Source organism: Pithys albifrons, chromosome 5 (genome assembly GCF_047495875.1).
Source record: "Pithys albifrons albifrons isolate INPA30051 chromosome 5, PitAlb_v1, whole genome shotgun sequence".
NCBI lineage: Eukaryota > Metazoa > Chordata > Aves > Passeriformes > Thamnophilidae > Pithys > Pithys albifrons.
In genome coordinates, this window is record NC_092462.1 from 32,368,807 (window position 1) to 32,392,626 (window position 23,820).

Sequence of the window (23,820 nt, forward strand, 5' to 3'; positions counted from 1 at the left end):
TAGCAGGAATTTGTTTTTATGAAAGCTAAGAATACTTGCATTTTTCCTTTTATGGCTCTCCAGAATACAAGGCTTTCACCAAATGTGCCCCTCTAGCATGAAGTTAACTATTAGGATAAGCTGAGAACAAGCTGATTAGAAATCCCATAAAAAGTTTATTATTTTCTCATAAACAGATATTTGACTCCTTAAATTAGGACAATTGTATTATGTATCTTAAAGCAAATACTTGTAATTATTCATGATGCTCTCCTTCTCAGTGCATTGTGTGACAATAGCTTGATTTGCCATCTTATTTTCCTATATTTCTGAAAATATTTTTCCCAGCTTTTTTATTGAAGGGTTTCTTGAAGCTGACACTTAATCACTTGGTTCTTACTTTGATTTAATGCTTCCTCAGAACAGATGTAAGATTTCACATCTTATGTTTAGATCATTTTCTTTCTTACCTCAGGCTTTATACATGAAACAGAGTAATTATACTTATGTCTGATTCCTGAATCTGTGTTGACTAAGAAAGAAGTTGACATATTTAGCCTAAAATGCTGTAATAGAGAGTTTTACAGCATAAGTCTGAGAAATCAGCTTCCACAGATGCATAGTGCAATAAAATATAAAGCTGTAGTATAACAAAACTTTTGCTTTTTGTTTCCATAGAAAATCTTAAAAAAAACCCCAAAACATCAGGCCCACCTTTTCAAGAAAAAGAAATAATTTTATGGATTACATTCTTCTGTTTACAAAGTGTATTTTGAAATTCCATATACAGAATACAGATGATTTTGATACAACTACAGATGGATGTAGTCACTTGATCTCTTTTCTAATCATACACTACCCATACCTGTATTACCTTTGTTATTTACTTCTTATTAACTTCTTCATAATTCCTCATAATACCTGTTTCTGTTAAACATGTTGGACAGTTAGCTGTGGCTTTTTCTAAGGGCACTGCTGAAAAATGTTTTTCTTTTTTCACACTGTGATAAATACTTCAGTTTCTTTATAATGTTTGAGCTGCTGTTGTTATCACCACAATTCTTAGTAGGTCTCTACTCAAGACTACTTGGAGATCTCCAGACAAATGAAATTATAAAGAAAGGAAAGTTTGGCTATTACAGTGTTATAGAAGGCATAAAGAAATAAGAGTGTTAAATAGCAGCTAATAAAACCAGTCATGACTACAGTCATCATCACAGCTATCTCTGTAATTATAGTTTTATTGTGACTCAGCTGTTCACTTGCACGGGGTTCGTATCTGAAGATCCCTCAGTGTCCTTAATTCTATGGCCATGCTGAGAGCATAACCTCAGTCACTAAATCTCATTCTTTTGTCTGGATGTCAAGACTATGCTTTTAAAACAGCATCCCTCTTCACCTTTATGCATTTGTCCACATGGAGATTTATATCCATGCAGACGATTAACTAAATACTATATAATATCTGTAGAGACATTTTTTTTACCCAGGATTGCAAGTCATATTTTGGCGTGTATTTAGTAAAGCATATCAGCTACTTCAGAAACTGTGAAATGGCCCTCTAAGCCCTCCAGAAAACAAGGCTTGTGCCATCTGCCAGGGCAGAAGCTTAGAAAGGTCACAGATGTGAAGGTTCAATAAACAGCTTCTTTTAAAAAACAACAACAAAAGACAGTGGAACTAGGGAAAAAAAGCCTTTGATGTGTTGAGTGTGTATAAAAGCCTGTCCTGAGATTTCTCTTTGTTATTTTTCAGCTTCTGACATGCTCTTCCTATAAAACTAAAGTAGAATCTCAAAGTGTGTCTTGCACCTTGGGTCCTCTCCACTCTTCCATGAACTAGATTTTTTTCTTTTAATCAAGTGTTTGGGTATACAGGGCCTCTCTGTCTGTCTTAAGTGATCATCTCCAAAATGTAAATGGTGGGAAAGTGGAATCATGTCTGTCTTTATTCTCATCAAGTAGAATCCATTGTTAATAGTCTGTGAACATTTTCATTTGTAGGTACGATGGAAGGGTTGATACAGGTTATGGGAGAAGGTGGAATGATGTTGAAAGAAATGCCGAATTCGGTTGCCGAGAAAGTTACATCTGACAGTCATGGTGATAATAAGTACCTTGTAGTGCCCATGTCGAGTTCCTTTAAAAATTCTTTTGCCCCATAGTAACAGCAGTTGGTCAATGGTTTAATTATTCTCTATCATATAACTCTCATGGAAAGCCATGATCCCAGACAGATAGGGCCACATTCCAGGAGGTTTGGGGATTTGTTTTCAGAGAGGATAAATGTGCTGGGGAGTAAAAGATAAAGCTATATAAACAAAACCTAAGCTCTTGTAAAACAGTAATTAAGTGTGGTAGACTGGTTCTCATTCAGTAATTTTCCCTCTCAGTGAGCAGTGTTTACTCCAATCTGAACACCGTACTGATGAGACACTACAATTGCACAGAAAATAACAGACTTCTTTTTTTTGTATACAGTCTCAGACTGAGAACAAACTTGGATCTGTAGGTTAAATTGCACCACATAAACCTAAGCCCAGTGAAAACTATAGGTCTAAATCCTGTTCTAGAGAAAATTATTTAAAATGTATCTCAGTTTATATGTTCCTCTTATTACTGTCACTCATACCACCATGCAGGTGGATAGACTTTATTAAGATACATCTATTATCTCCACATTTGAGAAAAAAAGACTGGGTCAAGAAACTGCAATGGAGAAATAATTTTGAAAAATTTCTGTAGTATTGCTTAAAGATTTGGATGTTGATCATGTTTCATGTCTGTGTGCTATGTCAGGACACAACAGGATGCCCATTATGTGCAAGGGTTGGAGGTGGTGGCTTTGGCAAGATGCAGAGGTGCCTAAAGTAGGAGCAAACAAGCTAATTTTAAGAAACAGAAACATTGCTGTGAGCAGTACTAGTTCAGGCTGAGTGAAATACTGTACTAGCCTGGTTCTCTTGGTTTGGAGGCTGTCTTCTCTATGGCAGGCAGGTGAATCAGCTTGCTTTCCTCAAGTGCAGTGAATAGTAAGGCACTTCAGATTGCCTCCTTAAGGTGGCCAACCCTGGCAATGTTGAATGTGAAACCAAAGCTTGACTTAAGAGGTTTCTGATAGACAAGGACTGAAGTAGTAACAGTAACTGAGCTATTCACACCACCTAACTGCAGGAAGGTCGCCTACATGTCCCTATTAGGAGACTATGGTCTTTGGTCTATCTTCAGCATAGGATGAAAGATGAGTTATTTCACCACCACAACTCATAGATCATAAATTTGCCCTGAAGGAATCTTTTCCTTTGTTCACCACACTGTATTACCTCCAAATTTAGGTACTGGATCTGCATATCTAATTTTAGGTGTTTAGCTGTCAACTGGATTTGTGAAGACACATAAATGGTGACTCAGAGTTCCATAGTTTTAATGTAATTAATGATACCACTTTTCATTGGAGGAATTGTAATTAATCTACCTAGTAATAGACATGTGACCCAGCACAGTTTGTAATTGTAGCTATTTGACATACTAGAAATCAGTGAGATCTCCCAGAATTGGATAGTGTGCATTGATTTGTATTAACCTGGTTTTGTGCTTTGAGTTATTGCACTCAGAAAATCAAATACCTGCAAATCAGAACACTGATAGTTTATGTCATGGAAATTGTACTTAAAATATACAGTGAGATAATAGGTATTATGTTTCCCTACACTTATTTTTATGTTTTTCAGATATATTCATCCATGTTATATGATTAAAATGTCAGTTTCTATTATGTAGCATAAATAAACTGCACCAAAATCTGTTGTTTTGGTATCATATAGGAAATTCTGCTGCAGATAACTGAAGTATGTGAGTTGGAATACATACTTCTATTTGTCAGACAGTAGTCTAGATCTATGCAAAGGTTTTCCTTCCCACTTTGTATGGAATATTGTTTATATTCTTTTCTCCAGTCATCCTGGTGTAGTACTGCATGTGCTAAGGACTCTTGTAACTTCAGTGAGCTCTGAGAGATTAAATGTCATGATGACCTATACAGATATAATGTCTTCTGACACATTTGCCCAACACAAATGTAAGGAGCTATATAAATTCCAGACCAACTGTAATATATGCTTCATTTTGTCACACATGTCTGCTTATCTAAACTTCTTTATTTTGATTAGTAAATTACAAAATTAATTATCTGTTGCCATCAAAGGAAAATATTGATCATGTTCTTCAAAGGCAATGATACAACGTGTAGAGCTGCAGTGAAAGAGGAGATGGACACCATACTGCATATCCTGTGAAATACAGTATTTAAAGTAATTCTTTTATTTGTCAGTGGTACCAGAAATAACCTCCCAAAGACCAGAGAGGTGCCAGTCATATTACACAGAGATCTTATGCCAAAAGACTAACCATACTTTGCTTTCTTTCTGGCTTCTGAGGCCACTGTTTGTGGAACTGAGAATAATTTTGAGTGTACAAGAATACTGTTTGATTTTCTTTTTTTATTCAGAAAAAAGAAAAGTTATACTTTGGGTTTGTGTATTTTGTGTGTTGGGTGGTTGGATTTTTTTATTGTTACTTAATTATGATTTTAAGGCAATTTTTAGCTTTATAATTACTTGCTTTTAAATTACCTTTGTAGCAACTGTGAGACTTCTGTTGCCTTATCTTTCAGTATTCACCATAACTTGCTTAGGACTCATCAGTTACTGTGAAGAATGCTACATTACCATTTCTTAATGCTTTCCATCAGCTCCTCATACATTCAACACAAGCTGAAATAAATGCATTAAAATTACATTGCATGCTGCAACTGGTAGAAATCTAAGTTATCAGCTTTTTAGAAGTGGGAAAATTGTAGACTGAATTAGAAAAACTGGTAAATAACTTCTCAGTTGGTGTCAGTGTTGTTATATGGGACTCAAACAGCCTTCAGGACATTGAACTAATGCTGCTTCTGGCAAAGTGGACCTCAGCTTCAATCCTTTTTCTCTTATGTAGTCTACAGATGTGCCTTATATCACTAATTCATTCCAGAGTGGCCAATTAAGCAGGGGTGGTTGTGGTTTTAGGTAAATATCCTACCTTAATAGTCTCAGTCTCTTTATCAAAGCACCTAACACATCCCATTCACTGTTTCATTAAGTTGTTCTGCTCATCTGTCACTCTGAAAGTTTTGTAACTTCTTAACTCGTCACAAGGAGCACATATGAGGTATTGATTTGCAGGTGAAATTTGGACATTTTCGTCAGCAAGGCTCTAAGAAGGAAATCCAGTTGTTGTTGTGATTTCATTGCATATGTGCTGTTGAGTGATGGTAGTCCAATGACAGCATTCTATAAAAGACCACAGTGAAAATATGGCTGATACTCAGCAGAGCTTTTTTTCCCAGTAGCTATTTCAACCACTTCATTCAAAGTGACCTTTAAAAGTAGCAATTACTGAATCCCAGTGTGCCTTCTCCTAACTCAAAACAGCCAGTGCTATTGTATTTCACTTGGTTTTTAGATAAACAAGGATAAATACACTAATACACTTCTATAAGTTCAAAACACAACCCAAGAACTCAAGATGTGATTGTGGCACTCTTTACCAGAAGGCTGTGCTGCCACCCTTCTTCCAATCACTGACTTCCCAGTGCAGTAAATCTCCTTTGCCCAATTTGTGTATGGCTTTCAAATAATTAGCTTGAGCAGATATTTGTATTAATACACTTCTACAGTGCAATTGAGATCTCACAAAGCTATTGATTTATTCCTCTTACTTGAAGAGACAAACATTTCAGCTGTATTTGACTTTCTTTTGCTGTTTGTTGCTCACTCATTTAATTTCTCAGACTTTTTCCTCTTTTCCTCATTGCATTTTATGAGCATCTGTATTTCATTTATGTGTCCATGTTATCCTGCATGGTTCAGATTATTGTCTTCACTCTTTAATGAACTTCTTTGTACAATGCATAGCAGAAATAAAAAAAATCAGTTTGCTCATTAGTTAGTGCTTGGTTTTGTTTTGATATTTCATTATACTGGGCATACATAAATTAGAAAGAAATCCTATTGTCTGTATTAAGGAGATTCTTCTTTTATAAATGTAGTTGTAGATGTAGATGTTTTAGATGTTAGTATGTGTGACTTGGAAGAAAGCAGTGCCATGAACCTTTCTGTATCAGATAAAATGGAGTGTACAGTGTTTGCCTGTCTTTTTAATAGGTAAATGAGCATTCTTTTCTGAATTGTTCCTGCTACAAAATTGAAAATATTTATGTTTTCCTGTTGCCCAATTAGTGGTAACTGCAAAAAAAGCATTCAAAGCTGGTTTATGATATTTCTGTAGCAACCTGTTCATTGATAAAGGTCATCACTGAAAGCTGAACACAAATATAAAAATGAATAGAATAGAATAGAATAGAATAGAATAGAATAGAATAGAATAGAATAGAATTATTTCAACTGAAAGCAACCTGCAGTGATCATCTAGTCCAACTGCCTGACCAAATGAGGAAATAAATTAGTTCTTTTGCATTTCAATGTCAGATATAAAACCTTTAAACTCAACCTTGGCAGAATTGTTAGAAAGTGAATTTATGAACTATTCAATGGAGCTAGAACACATACTGCTTTTTAATGGCTCTAACATTAAATTAACAGAGGTTTATTGCACACAGAACATACTAGGGGAAGTTAACATATGTTGCTAAAAGTCAAAATTTCCTTATTTTATTAGAAGACCATTTATCTCTGGATAAGTTCTGCTGGAACAATTAGTTCACCTAGGGTGTTGTTCCATGTCACAGGTGTTTTACTGTGTTTATTGCAAGAGATGGATGGGTTTTATAACTGCAGCCACTTAATGCTGCTCCTCAATTCTTTTCTCTTCCAGTATGTTATAGTTTGTGCTATCATCATGGATGCATACTTTTTGGTAGTTAGATCTCTGGGTTGTCTTCAGAGAGCATACTTATCCTGCTAATTAGTGATGAGTAGTGTGAAATTTCAAGGAGAGTTGAGTGGTTTTTTTACTGCCATAATTTCTTCCTTATTTATAACATCAAGCAAATACAAGAAAATAGCTAAACGGATGCAGCTTTTGTTTTCAGAGATATCCTGAGTGAGGAGATTCAATCTCATGAGGAAGGCATAGTGAGGGCTACCAAGTCAGCAGATCTTGTTCATTTCCTCCTGTTTCTCTTATGGTCTGAGTAAAACCAGTTGTTTCTGGTGATGTTATTCATAAAAGCTCTTCAAGGGGTAGGATCAGGTCTCATCTCTAGTTTTCAATCAAATAGTGATATCATGCAGCATTGACAGTTATTAATTAATTAATTTCCCAGTAGTCCATAAGAAAGATACTGAACAGGAGCTAGTATAATTGGATATCTTAAAACGAAGAAATCAATATATTCATGCAGCTTTTTTTTTTTTTTAATCTGGCCAAAAGCCTTTTGAGAGTTAGTATTGTCTTCAATAAATGTTTAAAAAGGCAGAAATCTCAGAGGACATGAAGGAAATTGAAGGATGAGAAGAAAAAAAGCAGTGAACTGAGCTGTGATAAAGAAAAATTGTGGGTCTGTCAAAGTGACATTTGAATGGGAGAGAATAATGAAAAAAGAATTTAAACAGGGTAAAGGAGTCAATGGCAGCTAAGGCTGATTATGGAAATATTTATGAAATAAACTGGATCATTTTTTAGATATGTTCATGCATTTGCTTGCAAGAGATAATAGTGCTGATGCAAATGACTTACACCTCTATAAGTAGTTTGTTTTATTTCTACATGGCCTCTTGGTTGCTAAATTATAATGACAGAAAGTCACCAGAGTAGTCATAACAGGGATGGAAAAGCCATTGTGAGACAGAATCTGAAATCAGAAACCATCACTGCACTGGTTCTGCAGAGAACATACAAATTCATTTACATGATTGTCAGCCTGCTAGGTGCTTAAAGTGCCTGGGGCAGGGACTGACGAACACATAGTGATTTTTGTTGCACTCAGTTTCATATACTCTTGTAGCTATTTACCTGTCACAGGTTCTTTTTAATTATAGCAATGGTATTAATTGAACACCCAGCACAATAGCAGCAAGGTAATTGAAGATGTTTGAATTCCCTCTGAAAAACTAGAGGAGAGTCCAAAGCCTTGTTTTCTGTGTTAAACAAAACTTTCATTAGCACTTGACAAAGAGATTATGAAATCCTCCAGCTCTGGATGGAATGGCTGACACTGGCATGTGAGAGCAGGAGGCTGCCAAAAGCCTCTGCATGGTTTGGCACCTACAAAGTGGCTGTCAAGTTACTAAAGTTCCTAATCTGACAGTCACTAAAAATAGTTCAGGTGACTGCCTTCTACTGATGAAGAAATTGTGTCCCTCTGGATGTGTATGTTAGGAGGCAATGGAACAATTCACGAATTGCAGTTTATTTACTTCTAAGTTTAATAGGGTATAGGAGAGCTATTAACAGTTTCTAGAAAAACACTGAAACATCTCAAGGAAAGGAAGACTATACAACGTGGAGCTTGAAAATAATGAATATATTTTGCTTGTGGAATGGCATTTATGGCATTATTTTAAAATTACTTCAGCTTAAGAGCACAGTTGCTCCTGTCTTGATAGTAACTAATGAACTTTTTTTTACAGGCAGCAATCAGCTGAAGACCTTGCAAGAGTACCTGCTAATTCTACGAGCAATATCTTGAATAGGCTATTGCTCAGCTATGATCCCAGGATAAGGCCTAATTTCAAAGGTTTGTCAGATATTTAAGCCTTTGTTTTAATCTTTGGAATTTAACTTTTTTCACACACAGAAAATTTATGTGGAGATAATATTCACAACCTCAGTTTGATTTGTTTGGGGTTGTTTAAATGAAAATTTCCCTAAATAGTGTGAAACTGAAGAAGATATTTATTCTTTCGACCTGAAAGATAATATTTTAGGATTTCAGTATCATAATAGTATGTGAAGCTTTATTACTTTTATTTTATAGAAGACTTTTTAAAAGTAGGAATAGATTTTATAGAATAAGTTTTAAAAATATCTTTCTTTATACCTACATTTTAGACTTTTTGTAGTATCTCTTCTTTACACTATATTAAAACATCAAATTTCTCTATAGACATACTTTAAGATGACAGTATCACTCTGTGGAAACCATATAGTTATTAAATTCATTAAAGGTATTTCAGTTATAAAGCTTGCACTTTGGGAATTCAAATAGGCAATCCATTTAAACACATTCTCTGCCTTTAAAACATCTCCCTGGTAGTCAGTATTGTAGGATTCTTCCATTTAGGCAAGTTTGACTTCCTTACATATGCAGAAAAGGTTGGAATACATATTGCCTGCAAACTCTCTGATAACTCACACAGCTGTAAGTTACACTTTCCAGAAATTAGATTATTTTCCTTCTGAAAAAAGACATAGACAATTTTATTATATACAGAATATGCAGTTTACATAAATTTGTCCTGTCGTTTTAAAACTTACATATAATTTTATGTGTACTAAGAACTGACAGATATTTTAAGATGAGTATTACTAGTGTGAAAAATTTTGAAATCTTTATTGTGCCTTTGAAGAGGCGATTTTCCGATGTTCTATTGAACTGTTTTATAAACATATTAAACTCAGTTCTCAGCAAGTGCACTGCTTCTTATTCTCTTTAGACCATATTTCTATGTTTTCAGCACTGAGCCTTGTCACAAAGAATAAACATTCAGCCTCTTCCCTACCTGTTCTTCTGCATAATCAACTTGTAATCATGAAGCATGTTGTGGATTTCTTTATATTTTTGATAACCCTGCGGCAGTCTGGTAAAAATCTAGATAGAAGGACAAAGGAGGACATGTAATGTTAACTCACAGGGAGGTGGAAGAAAAAGAACATTTTCTGACAAGTGGTTTGCCCATGTTAAAACATTCCTCACACATGAGTGATTTTCTTGGACGGCACTTTCTGTTCAAATCTGGAAGAGAGATTACAGTCTTGGCTACTAGTGATGTGATGGGTGCCCTGTCACATACATCAGGCATTAAAAGAATTGTTATGCTTATTGGATAACCAAAAGCATTATATTTAAGTAGTCTCATTTTAAAAACAAACAAAACAAAACAAACTGGCTTAATTGAAAAAAGTGAAATTTTATTTTCATACATTTCTGGCAAACCACAAGAATGAGTTGGAATTTATATATTAAATGTACACCAAAGTATTTTTTGCAGACAAACCAAGCTATTAGAAGAGGCATGTATTACTTTGTACTGTATTTGCTTACGCTCCAAAGCAGTCTTCATATATTCTTGTATCTCTTGTTGCTGAAAGTAGGAAGAAACCCACTGGATTATTTGTCACAGTGTAAATGAGATCAGATACCTGCATATAGGGACAAACTGACACTCACAACACATAGATAAAAGATAAAACTAGTGGGCCATAATTAGTTCTCACAACCATCAGGCCACTTCTCTTCGCTTGGAGATAACTCCCTGTTAACACCATATTAAATGACTGCCAATCAGTTCCCCCAGGGTAACAGAGGGCAGATGTAGCAGCTGTCACACCATCCCTCTTCAGCTGCAGGAATCCTGGCTGTGGAAAAGAGAAAAAAATCCAGACCATCATAATATCTTCACAGCTGCTGTCTTCTAGAAATTTTTCTTGGCAAATTGGTAACCATTGTTAAATGGAGCAACTTTCCAGTGCTCTCACACCAAGGCTGGACAGCTGCAAAAGTTCAAAGCAATAATTTTTACCTGCCTGTATTCATACTTTGCAGTTATGTACTTGCACAAAGAGATATCCTCTTAAAATATAAATAAATGTCTCATCATAAATTGGGATGATAGATCATCATTTTAACCTTGACAGTTAAAAGTGTCTGCTTCTAGAAATATGAATTGTCTCTATCCATTACACAGTGTGCAAAAGTAATACTGGCTTGTGCATTCTGTGATAACAGAAAATCATGAAATTCAAAAATTATTCATTTAGATTTATGGTCCATGAAATTCTTTAGGGTTAGCTCTCTAGACTAAGGATTTTTTTCCCTGTTTTCTTATCACTAGGTTGAAAAGAGGTTTTGTGATTTCTCTTGGCTTTGAAAACTGTCTATGACCCTATAAAAACATTTTACGTTCTGACACCAGTATAAAGGAGCTTTAAATGAAGGAACGTTTCCTGATTGTGCAGCTAACTACAATTTATTTTTTTTAAAGGAATTCCAGTTGATGTTGCAGTTAACATCTTCATTAACAGCTTTGGTTCAATTCAAGAGACAACTATGGTAAGACTGAAATTATTATAGCACATGTGGAGATTTTCTTATTAAATCAAGTCTCAGGCTGAGTATTATTAACTATAAAGTAGAAATAATTGTGGTGCTTGTAGACACTGAGAATTAAGTTAATGGTGTTAGTGATTGACTGACTCTGCTTAATGCCATAAACCACTCTATATATGTCCACAGAGTAGTGTAACTTCTAGAATCTGATTTACATGAAAGGAAATCTATAGTTTCTAAGAAGCAAGAGATGCACTTATTTCCATAAGTTATTAAGTTCACTGGAAGAAACCAGTTGGTAGTATGAATTAAACAGTCTTCCTGAGAGTTAATATATTGATTGCTTGGTGTATTACTCAAAAAAATACACTAGGACTGTATATGAAAGAAAAAGATGCATAAGGATGAAACATATAGGTCGTCTGTTTTATGTAGATCTGTAGATGGAAGTAAATGGTAGAGGAATAGAAGAAGGAGTAGACAAGGAATAGGTCTCTTACTCATGTTTATTTACTGTGTGAGGGAGATAAACAGAGGAGTGAAGTTTCTAAAAATATGTTTCCAGTTTAGTCAGAAAATTTCAACATATCAATAACAGAACCAAGAAATCCTTGCTGAATTTTGACTTATTTTTTTTCTTCAGGAAATAAAGTAAATTTCAAAATATGATTCACTTAAGCAAGACTCTTTCCAGTATCTTGGGACGTGAAGATCTTTTTTGTGATGGTGTTTCCAATAAATACTTTCCAAAAAAATGCCTAAAATGCATTTAACTGTGGATGTTCTGGCTGGATCAGGGTTTTACTTTTGTATAAAAAGGAGAGGAGTGCACCATGTTATGCCATTATATGGAAGCCACACCCAAGGCATGCACTCAGACTGGGAATTCTGACGTGTTACCTGATGACTTTGGTGATCTGTTGAGTCTAAAGCATTGAGGCAGTTCCCAAAAATCCAGCTGCTTTTTTTAATGCTGTGACTAAAGCAGTATTCTGACTCATAATAGCAGAGAAACACTAAACCCACTAAAAAAAATAAAACACATTCTGTTGATGTTGGAAGTGCCACTTAAAATGCAGAACCAACATACATGTTACCTTAATGACATTTCAGTGGGACCTCGGAGCTGCTCGAAGTGGAGCATAGAAGGTAACTGAAACAGTGAACAGCTTGGCTAGAAATTTCTGTTTCTTTACCTAGCAATAAGTAAAGATTCAGATTTGATTGCAAATGATAAAAAGTCAACTAATGGCATTACTGAGAAGTGGTATTAAAACAAAAAAATTGATTTTGCTGAAGATGCCCCAAGATCTACTTCTGAAAACAAAAAGAGGACTCAAGTTTAAAGAGGGGCAGGGAGGAAGAGCAGGAAAGTAGCAGTGAGATAAGTGTCTAAGATGTCAAGTATATTAGGCCAGGTGGCCCTTTGAAGTTTCTGAAATTTATTGCATGCTTTCAAAAGTGACTTTTACAGAGGCTTTTTTACAATTCACCTAGATTCAAATAGTAACAAAACATGAATGTAAGGGGGTGTGCTTCCCTCACCCCCTCCAAAAAATTTAAGTATGCCTGCCTGTGGCTTTCTGATAGGGTCACTCACATATTTACTGGGATGTTATGTAAGATAGGTCATATTCTCCTCCATATATCAGAACTTCAGACATGATCCTGACTTTAATTTATGCTTTTATTTAGATTCTATGTCCTGCTGATCACCGTGATAGCTAGACATGTTTATGGGAAATCTGGATTACTTCTAGACGGCCTTAATATATCACAGGCAACACTGAAAAAATAAACAGTCAAACTGTTCTTTCATGTATCATGGGAAACATCTCCTGCTGTAGTGGGCATTTAGTCCTGCTCTCTTGGGGTTAGGTTGGTACTTGTCTTCGGATGGTCTGGGTAATGCATCAGACAGTAGAAGTGGGTCCCTTAGGCTAGGAAAAGACTTGGACCTCCAAAATCATGGGAAAAGTATTTCCCAGAGCTGAGGCACCAAGTCTATGAAGGACCTCGGGGGACTCTTGCATTCAGAAAAGGAAACATTTGCAGGAGTATCAGAACTGCTGAAAAGATTCCTTAGTGTTGGAGAAGAGAGTGGCTGTCTACATCTGCCCTGTCGCCTGGATTGGTGGGAATTATGAGGAATATTGATTTCTTGACTGTCTCTTAAATTCCCAGAAGTGACTAAAGTGGTTGGAGTGATATCATTACTGATACAAAAATCTATGAAATTTCTGAATATTTCAGTAAATGAAGTATTGTGATGATTTTCATCTCTGTAGCCACTTCTGGTGCTAATATTTGAATTAATAAGTTTTTGCAAAATCTTTGTGGGTTTAAAAAGTTCTGCTATAGCCATACCAAAGCAATGATTCCTTCTTTTGGGTGATGGTAGTATGGGGAAAAATAACCATGGGTGCCAGATGACTGGAAGTGAGGTGGAGGTAGAAGGCCTAACAAACAAATGAGTAGAGTGCTAGTGAGAAAGGCATTGTGTGCTGTCCTGGTTCCATGATAATTGAATTCTTAGCTAGGCAGTTGGTTCATCCTCAGTAAAGAAGAGTAGATATTACCTCCCATGAAGGTAGAATCTGCTCAGTTTTAAGAGAGAAGGGAGATTTTTTATAGAAAAGCATTGAAATATTTGAAGTTATATTGGTTTAAAGCAGGATAGTACCCACAGTGTGGATCCTATGCTCAGAAGCCTGTATTGCTTTAAACAAGCTCTTGTGAAGAATCTGAAGGGCAAATCTGATGGAAAATCTAGAAAGGGTAGTGTTCATGTTCTGTTACTGAATACTCAAAAGAATTGCAATATTTCCACAGTTGTGAAGCAAGCTATCTACAAAAAAACTAAACAAAAAGATTAGTTAACTACAAAGAGAATCAGAATTTGTACAGATAAAATGGAGAAGAGCTTATGCCAGAGCTACCTTCCAGTAAGCTCTCTTTATCTTGAATCCTGTAACTTGTTTCCTTCTAGATCGTTAGACCACTTGCTAACTTTGCATCTGATTTTGCACACATGTTTTCATACTGCAGATTTATGGGTTAATGTGATTATGTCACATTTAAAAACTGTTTTAAACTGGATGATCAGTCAAGGATTCCTAGGGATATAGAGTTTCTCATATAAATGCCCACAGGATTATAATATTTTAGCTGTGATGGTGATCTGTCTCTCTGTCTACAGAATCTATATTCAGGGTTTTTACTTGCAGTGTGACCTTTCTTTACTGGCCTAAATGACAAATCACCACTTCTTCCTTCTCCTTTATTTTAAAAATTGCAGAAAGATCCTTCTAGTATTCATGTATATAAACAAAAATTAAGTTTCCTTACTTCAATCTTAAAAATGAGATTTGCTACTTTATAAAAGAAATCTATTTTTATCAAAAAAAAATCACTGTTATGCTTCCTTTCTTTGCATGACTGCAGTTTATGTAGAAAGGCTTTCATGATTTTCTATGCGTTCCATTTTGCAGAGATGCATAGGCTATGCCTGTTTTCTGGCCTGAGGAGGTTTTCTGGCCACATTACCACTATTTAGTAGGCTGCATTTGAAATATTTCCTAGAATGCCTCCCCTTTCAGCTTCCTTGAAAACAACTTGCCTTCTGTTGGAGTTACATGGGAAAACAAAGCCCTGTAGAATACTTCTGTGGTTTTTTCTACCTGACTCGTCCTCCCAGCTCTAATGCTGATGAATATCTCTTCCACCCTCTGCCCCTAGTTTCAGGCTTTTCTGTTGCTAGTTGGCTCTCCTTTATTATAAAATGCCAATCACACTGCAATATTCAAAAAATGTTTGTTGAATGTACAGCAGGAAGACCATGTGTTTCATACAGACTGCTTCTTCAGCCCCTGTTGAATCTAATTGTACTGAATCTTAAAATTCATCATGTAAATTTGAGAAGAATGGTTGCAGACTTCTTTCAAAATAGATTTATATCAGATCATGATCTGCACTGCTGCCAGATGCTGTACTAGTTCATGTTCATGTAAGAAGCAACCCTTCTGCACATTTTTGTCTGGTTAGCCACAGTTTGTGATGTCTTTTTGCTTCCTTCTACATTTTCTGTGTTGCCTCGAGAATGTGATGGTCTTCATCTCCAGGTACTCCTGTTCCAAGTCTTGAGTCCAGGCCCGAAACTACCTATTTTAGACTAATGGGATTTTTTCTTCCATTGAGTTAAATGGGAACAGAATCAAGTTCTATAAATGTCACAACATCCCATTGTTTGGTGTATTTAAGTTCATTTTTAATAGAGCAATGAAAGAAATAAAATATCATCCACCTGATCTTAGTTTCAGTTCTTATTTTGCTAGTGTATTCTGCTTTTCAATGATGTAAACATCTCCTTCTACTGAACGGGTGAGCTGAAGGCAAGTGTTGGGCATTACTTATCATTTGCCTGTGGATTTGAGAAGGCATCTTATTTTGTTAAAATTAGGGTAATGCACTTGTTTATGGGAAGGTTGACTTTGGTGCAATGAATAGTGTAATGCTTGTGAGCATGAATAGTATGCAGTATTTATCTTGTATGGTTTAGAGTAATATTTTTCAGAGACACAAACAGTGCATATGGAATGGGCACTTTGCAAGAAGCAAGTAAAGAAAATTTTCAATTATATACATATAATTGAAAAGATGCTTTATGAGATAATGACCTGAATTCCCTCTGGTTCTGTAGCTTCTCTGTGAGAGCCTTCCAGTACAAATTCACTTCATATTAACAATGATTTTTTGTTTCTTCTTTACTTTGGCAAGATAGTGTAGGTCTTTATATAAATAAGAGTCAGACAATGTATCCTTTTCTCAAAATGGGCTACCAACAAGTAACAAGTACCTAGTTTTGATGCTTCACTTTTCCTTACAATGCAGTAAGGAAAAATATTACACAGTATAGTTTAATAACATATCTGGTCTGATTTGACTGGTGAACTAGACATGGAAAAAAATGGGACTGTATTTTAATTTACAAGGTAAATCAACAGAGTAAATTATTATGCATGAGGTCTCAGCCAAGTGAACTCCTTCCTGTTGAAGTTAGCATGACTGTCTTTGGAATGTAAATGCAGTAAATGCAACAGAATGTAACTCATGTATCAACAAATAAGGTGTAAAGGACATTTAGATGTAAGATAAACAACTTCATAAAATTAGTTTGTATGCAGAATACCTTGACAAACCAAAAATGATATGTAAGAACCTTCACTCACAGATTTCTAGCATTTTGCGATAATTGTAAAGCAGTAGCAGTATTTTCACTACTGTGGAAGACACAGTCCTTATCTCAGGAGGCTTTGTACCTAATAGACAATTATGAAAAAACAAAGCACACCATAGAAGGCAACTAGGAAGACTGGAGATAGAAATTATCTTATAGATAGTGGTTTGATTTTTTTGTTTTGGGTTTTTAACTTTATTTCAACAATACCCTTATTCTTTTTCTGTATGTGACCTGCCTATTTTACATATCCATAAAAAAGAGGTACTGGCTTAAATGCAAATGTAAAAAGCAAGAATACTTAGAGATAAGACTGAAAAAACATAACTGACATGCTGGGTCAGATTTTTCCTTTGGATCCACACAGCTTTCACTAAGGGTATGCAGGGTATTGTTTTGCCTTGAGACACATGCTCTTCCAATGCCCAAAAGAAAAAAATAGGTTCTCATCAAGCATGGCTCTACTACTGTCCATCCTTCAGCAAGAGTCCTGTTGAATCCAAAAGAAGGTCTCCTCTGTAAAGCCTTTTTTCTCTTTGAGTCTGATTCTGTTTCTCCTTTCATACCTGCTACCTCAGTACTCATGTTGCAAGTTGGCATCAGTTTTCCTGTTACTAAAATAGTTTCAGATCACTGTTAGAAGGTCTGAGGCTGTATTTTGGGTGTGTAGTGTAAAATCTGTTATCTGCCTGGTCTGTTTTCTGCCTTTATAGTGTGATATTTTGCCATCAGTGGGCCACTTAACCAAATGGAGAATAAACTGGAATTGGCACTCACAGTTGTCGTGACACCTGAATTCTCCACAGACACAGTTGCAATGCGCCTTTCGTGAGGCTTTAAGCGGCTTCTACCTCTATCATTAAATAAAACACTTGACTGCATTTAATTTGGGGGTTTTCTTTTCTGGTAGTTTATTTCATGGTCCTCTTCGTCACAGGGTACAGCTACTTGAGGAATTGTGGCAAGAAGCAGAACAGAAGAACTAAGGGCCCACTGTGTTTACATTAATACTTTTATCGTCTTCTGCACAAGGGTGTGCTAACTAGAAGAAGAGCTTTACACAGGACTATATTTCCACACAGTTACACACAATTCTGAAACTTACACACACCATCCAAACTATCTAACAACGCACAGCTATAGCTAAATATTAATATACATTTCATAAAATTGCTGGATCTAAGCAGTTTCTATATAACTTTTTCTAACTTTATAGAAAGGCTCTTTAGATGTATTCTTCTGCAGAGCTTCTGCAGGCTTCTTCTCTTGCTTCTACATCAGCTCAAGGTCTCTAGACAAATTCCATTCTTATCTTAGAAGTTGGCACCTGCAAATTTGCTTTTGATTCATTAGCCTGAAAATATATGTGTTCCAATAACAGGATATCTTGACAGAAGTGATATTGTGCCTGCTGCCTGCAGCCATTTAGTGTAGTCAAGCTGTGGCCTCTCTCTGCCCTGCTGCTTGCTTTTCTCGGTGCCTGGTTAACAGGGGGCTATTCTTGAGGAGATGCAAAAATGATTCGAGCAGCAATTTGGTCATTTGATCCTTTGTTTAAAGAAAGTTACTATATTCAAAACATGAGTGAGACATTACCTATTTGAAGTAAAGTCTATTAAACATAACACTCATTAATGTCATTTGAGTAGTGATTGCTGTCTTTCTGATAGAAAAATCAGGACATAAATTGTTCTTCTCTTCAGGGTCTGATAGAACAGTATTATTTCTCTGTGGTTTTTTTTTCTAGACTTTTGGCTAGTCTAACATTTATTTCTTCTTCCCATCAGGATTATAGAGTCAATATCTTTCTAAGACAGAAGTGGAATGATCCCAGACTGAAACTGCCCAATGACTGGAGAGGCTCAGATACACTGACAGTGGACCCAACTATGTTCAAGTGTCTTTGGAAGCCAGACTTATTCTTTGCAAATGAAAAAAATGCTAACTTCCATGATGTCACACAGGAAAATATCCTTCTTTTTATATTTCGGGATGGAGATGTCCTGGTCAGCATGAGGTATTTTATTTACATATTTCTACTATTTTATCAATGACTTTATATAAAATACATATGCTGTATTAGACTTAGTAACATAATATTACTTGCTACTAATTAAATTTATATGACAGTTTTTAAACCATATTACTATAAATTTAATATGTGTAAAGAATCTAGATGAAGATGTTTTAAAGCATATCAGTTGATGGCACTGTAGGTACAAGAAATTTGAAGTGTATCTATTTTTGTATGTCATGTTAGGCTAAGACAGTAAGTAAACTTATGTTTTATTGGAAATAAAATTTAAACCCCCTTGATAATTGCTTGGACTCCTAGAAGCATAATGAAGTGGATAAGGTATCTGAAACAAAACCTTCAGCAAAAGAATATATTTTTCACACCACTTGAATTTCTACATTAACTAAAGCAAGTGATGATTACGTACTAAAGGTATAGGGAAAGGCAAAAATTGAAAAATTTGTGACTACAAATATTTTGTAAAAGTACCATGAAATAATCCTGATTAAGTTCTATGCCTGAATGGATATTGGGTTTTTGTGTAAGACCCCAAAATACTATTCAATTTAATTACAATTAAGATATACTTTTTTCTGGTTTGACTTGGTTTATCAAATGTATACACAATGGTACAAAGATTGTCATTTATGGAAAACAGCAAATTTGTTGACTAAAAAGGATGTCATAGTGAATTACAGATATGGAGAGTTTATAGAACCAATGATTTGTAGGCTCAATTCCCTAACACGAGTGAATTTTCTTCTGCTGTTAACTGGAATATATTGCCCTGATAGAGGTAAAAATGATTATCCAAATATACTGTAGCTTTACTTTTAAGAGGGTACTCCTTCAGAAGTCAGGGTCACATGAGCTATTTCTTCCTGTACTAGAAATGGATAGAAAAGAGAAACAAGATGGGAGACTACGTTCTTTTTTGCCCATGTCAAATCAGGATGAGAAAAGTCAGTCTCAAGACTTTTGCTGAAAGTGATCAGAAAAGAAAATACACTGGGCAATCAAAGCCCATTTGGCTTGCTCTGAAGGTCCTGGTTTTGATTTCAGTTGCTTCTGCAGCACGTTTTGAATTGTGTGGAAATTAATATTTCAAAATAGAAAATCACTTTCAGCTCTGAAAAAAGCTTCTTATTTGAAACAGCAAATGTTAAATGAAACACTGAAGCCTTTTTCAAGTATTTTTCCTAGTTACAGTTATTCATGAATGAGCTCGGAAGGTTAGGTTCATGATTAGTGAATATTGAGTGAATACTAATAGGAGTGTTTCTGATGGAAAAATTATTCTCTGAAAACTTGCAAGTAACGAAACTCAATTCAACAAAATTTTAAATTAATGTCATCGTCTAGAAATATGCTGTTTATTTTAATAACACGTTGTGTTCTTAGGCGACACATATGCAGAGAAGAATAGGTTTTTGAGGTACTGTGCTTTGATGATATTTTAAAAATATATAATATCTGTGTCTTGTATTTTTAGTTTACAAAGATATTCTCACGTATAAGCGAAAGAATCTCCAGTTACCAAAATACCTGAATGACAAAATCCCCACGAGAGAAAGCCCTTGCACAAATAGTTAAGAATTAGGAAACTGAAAGCAGGAATAAGCAACTGGTGCTCACATCAGAGGAAGTAAGCAAAAGAGTCCCACAAAAAAAAATCTCTTCTGGGTTTTATGCTTTTCAATATAAATCCTCTGGAAATCTGAATTTGCAAGCGCTTTTGCTGATACCAAAATACACAGAACAGTAAACATAAGAGACAACAATGAGAACCACGATTCAATCTAATGACTAGGAAGCAAGTATGAGAAGAACCTCAATGTAAATAACTGAAAGTGATGCACGAGGAAAAAAATTATTTTAACTTCACATAAAACCTAATTGGTTTTGAGGTGGTTTTTATCAGCTAAGAAAATAATCTGTGAGCAATAATGGCTGGTTCTCTAAAATGTCAACTAATAGCTCAGTACTGTTTGAGAAAGTGAGTTGAATTCTAGAAGTATTAGAGATTAAAGAGTGTGTTGTGCCACTGCATAAAGGAATACTATACTTGCATCTTGAATACCAAGTGCAATTCTGGTCTTCCCACTGGAAAGAAGGGCGGTAAGAATTGTCAAAGGTACAGAACAACTGAGCAAGGCAGAACTTTTCACACTGGAAAAACAAGATCATTGGGTGGTGGAATAGAGATCTCTAAATCACAAATGGCACAGAGAAAATAGATGGACACTAATATTTTGCTTTCTTTTCCAGTAAAAGAACCATGAGACAGACTCAGGATAGATAAAAAGTAGATTATTAGTGTGTGTAGCTAAGCTATGGTGTTCTTTGCTGCAAGATGCTGTCCATGTTAAAGGTTACATGGTGTCATGGTTTAACCACAGCTGCAAATTAAGTACCACATAGCTGCTTGCTCACTTCCCCTTTCCCCTCCGGTCCCAGTGGGATGGGCAGGAGAAGCAGGAAAAGAAAGCCCATAAAAGTTGTAATTTGAGAACAGTTTAACAACTGAAGCAAAGTAAATGAAAATAATAGTAGTAATAATGCTAATAATAATTGTAATAAAAAGGAAAGGGAGAGAGAGAGACATAAAACCCAAGAGAAACAAGTAATGCAGAATACAGTTGCTCAACACCTGTTGACCATCCCTTCCCTGCTGCCTCCCATCTTGTGCACCTGCTCACTGGCAGAGCACAGGAGACTGAAAAGTCTTTGTTTTAGGGTAAGCAGTACTGAACAACAACCAAAGCATCAATATGTTGTCTGCATTAATCTCACACCGAATCAAAACACAGCACTGTGCCAGCTGCTAGGAATAAAATTAACTCTGTCCTAGCCAAAACCAGGACACATAGATTCCAGAAATCAACCAGAAGCAAAAGAACTTTTTGGAGACAAAAAATTCTGTCAAGGTCCCATAAATAGTGGAGCATCACCTCTGATTTAAGGAGTCCTTGAGGTGCTACTTTTAGGATGCTGCTGGATATCTGGCAAAATAACATTTCCAGGTTGCCAAAGTATCATATTCTTTTTTGGGAGTCTGTCATTGGCTACTGCTGGAGACAGAACTCTGTTCTGTAGGAACATTTGGTTAGGTTATACTTACAACCTATACGTATTTTTTCTTGTATTAGTAGTTCTCTAATTTGTGAACTGCTATGTGTTTAAAGTCCTCCATAAAGTTTTATTCTCTTATTTTATACTCTTATTTCAAACTGTCAGTTATAACTTTAAATTTTGTTTCTTCTATTTTAGAAGATAAAAACCATATACCTGTGATTTGTTTTCTTTCTTATGGCCATCTATTGCTTACATGGCAGCTCACACTGTTTTTAAATCCTATTTCTGTATTTTCAGGTTGTCTATTACTCTGTCATGCCCTTTGGACTTGACCTTGTTTCCTATGGATACGCAACGCTGCAAGATGCAATTGGAAAGCTGTATGTAAATTATTCTGAGCAGAAAAACAGTTCTTTTCTAGGCATGCATGAGAATCAAACAAAAATTATCAATTCTGTGTTGTTCATGTTAACATTTTTAATGAATCATGAAATTGATATGCACTGGTTTCTACCAATGTACATTTCCCTATCAAAGATAATTCTTACAGTTATGGCACTGAGCATTCTTGGTTTTAGCTTTTGCTGTCAACCATAATGACAACTGGGGAGTTTTATAAAAACATTTACAATAAACTTAGGCAAATGGAAACATATATCTTTTGGGAAAAAAAAAATGGTTTCCCAAGGTAGTTTTAACCCCCGCAGCCTGTGCTGCTTTGGAGGTTGTTGGGGGTCCCCTTTGCATTGATGATGAATGGTATTGTTTGAAACTCCTTTGATACGGTAGGAAAGGAAATGTATTTGATACCAAAGCAATGAGATCATTTAGTATGAAATGTTTTCAAAGTGGTTTCAAGATGTGCTGTGGATGTAGTCAGGTGTCTATTCCTTACCAATCCTGCCCTGATTCCCAAGTGATTTAATCTTACGAGGAGGTGGACAGGTCTCATTTCTGAAGGGCTTCATGCCATGCTGTAAGTTTCAGACAAAATGTTTCTGAAACTCATCTTCTTTCCCATGCCGCAAGTACACAAGTGCCTACTCAGCTACAGCCTTTTTCCAGCACTTTGATCCCTGATGATCCCACTTTCATGGTAATTCTGCTTTCCTGAATAAGGGCGAGTGTGGAGCAGAGAGAAGGAAAGTGGCTGTCTCCAGACTGTTCCTGCTGTAATGCAAAAACTTGTCCAGCGCTTACTCCAAGGAAAGTGAGCTTAGGGAAAGGAAGTCACAAGTGAAGAAAGAACAACGTTAATCAAAGTTAGTCAGGGTATTGCACTGGGACAATGGGGGCAGTAGTAGTAGTAGTAGTAGTAGTAGTAGTAGTAGTAGTAGTAGTAGTAGTAGTAGTAGCAATAATAAAAATAATATAATAATAATAGAGTTCTAAAGTTTAGTTTTTGGTTTCAGGCATTTATATTTAGAATTAATATGTACATAGTTTTTCTCATTACTACTAGGTATGCACATTAGCTGAAGTAAACTCTTAGAATAAATTCAAATCAGTTTGGGGTTCAATTGGAGTTAGACAGTAATATTAATGGAAGTTAGCTCAAAATTTCTCATTTCAGGTTGCTTTACCAGCATTGCAATATTGTTATTCAAGGATGTACTACTCATAAAAAAATTATACTAAGTTAATATATTCAAGTTCAGGATGAATTTACTTCTTTGGAAAGACAGTGTGCACTAAACTTTCCTGTACCTTTTAATTCCATTGTCAGAAGTATGAGTGGTACCCACAATCTCCTGTCTGGCCCTTCAGTTCTTTCCCTCTCAGCAATTGGCAGTTTTGTTCTTCTTAGATTATTTTCAAACCAGTATTTTGGTTCTACTTGATAGATTTCATAAGCAAAAAAGGCCACCAGTTTTTAATAAGCTGTTCTCATATTCACAGTTATGATCCCTGCTTTACACATTCTCTATAGACACAAATTTCACTCTCCAGTAATTTTTTTCATAAGGCATCTTGGCAGTTTTGTGATATGCTGTGTGTTGGAAGGGGGTGAGACTAATTTTACGAATGAAGCATTAAAAGAACTATTTTTTTATATTATCTTTCATTATAAGGCTTTGAGACATTTTGATTTTTATTAAATTGTTGTGAATCATAGAGACATTACCTTATGAACAGTTTCAATTTTTTAATCAGCTGTTTTTAAAATGTTAAAAAAATAATGCCTCCAGAAAAAGAATGGCTGTTCAAACATTTTTTAAGGGCTTTGAACTGCAAAAGGCTG

At 35.5% G+C, this 23,820-nt stretch overlaps 1 protein-coding gene across 3 annotated transcripts in view; it reads left to right on the forward strand.

Moving 5' to 3' along the window:
- The window catches only part of GLRB (glycine receptor beta), a 51,706-nt gene that overhangs the window by 4,217 nt on the left and 23,669 nt on the right, over positions 1-23,820 (forward strand). For all 3 annotated transcript variants that reach the window (XM_071556147.1, XM_071556148.1, XM_071556146.1), the window contains exons 3-6: positions 8,612-8,718; positions 11,186-11,253; positions 18,274-18,503; positions 21,876-21,958. In XM_071556147.1, the coding sequence (XP_071412248.1) occupies positions 8,612-8,718; positions 11,186-11,253; positions 18,274-18,503; positions 21,876-21,958 (488 nt within the window). The remainder of the gene's footprint in view (positions 1-8,611; positions 8,719-11,185; positions 11,254-18,273; positions 18,504-21,875; positions 21,959-23,820) is intronic.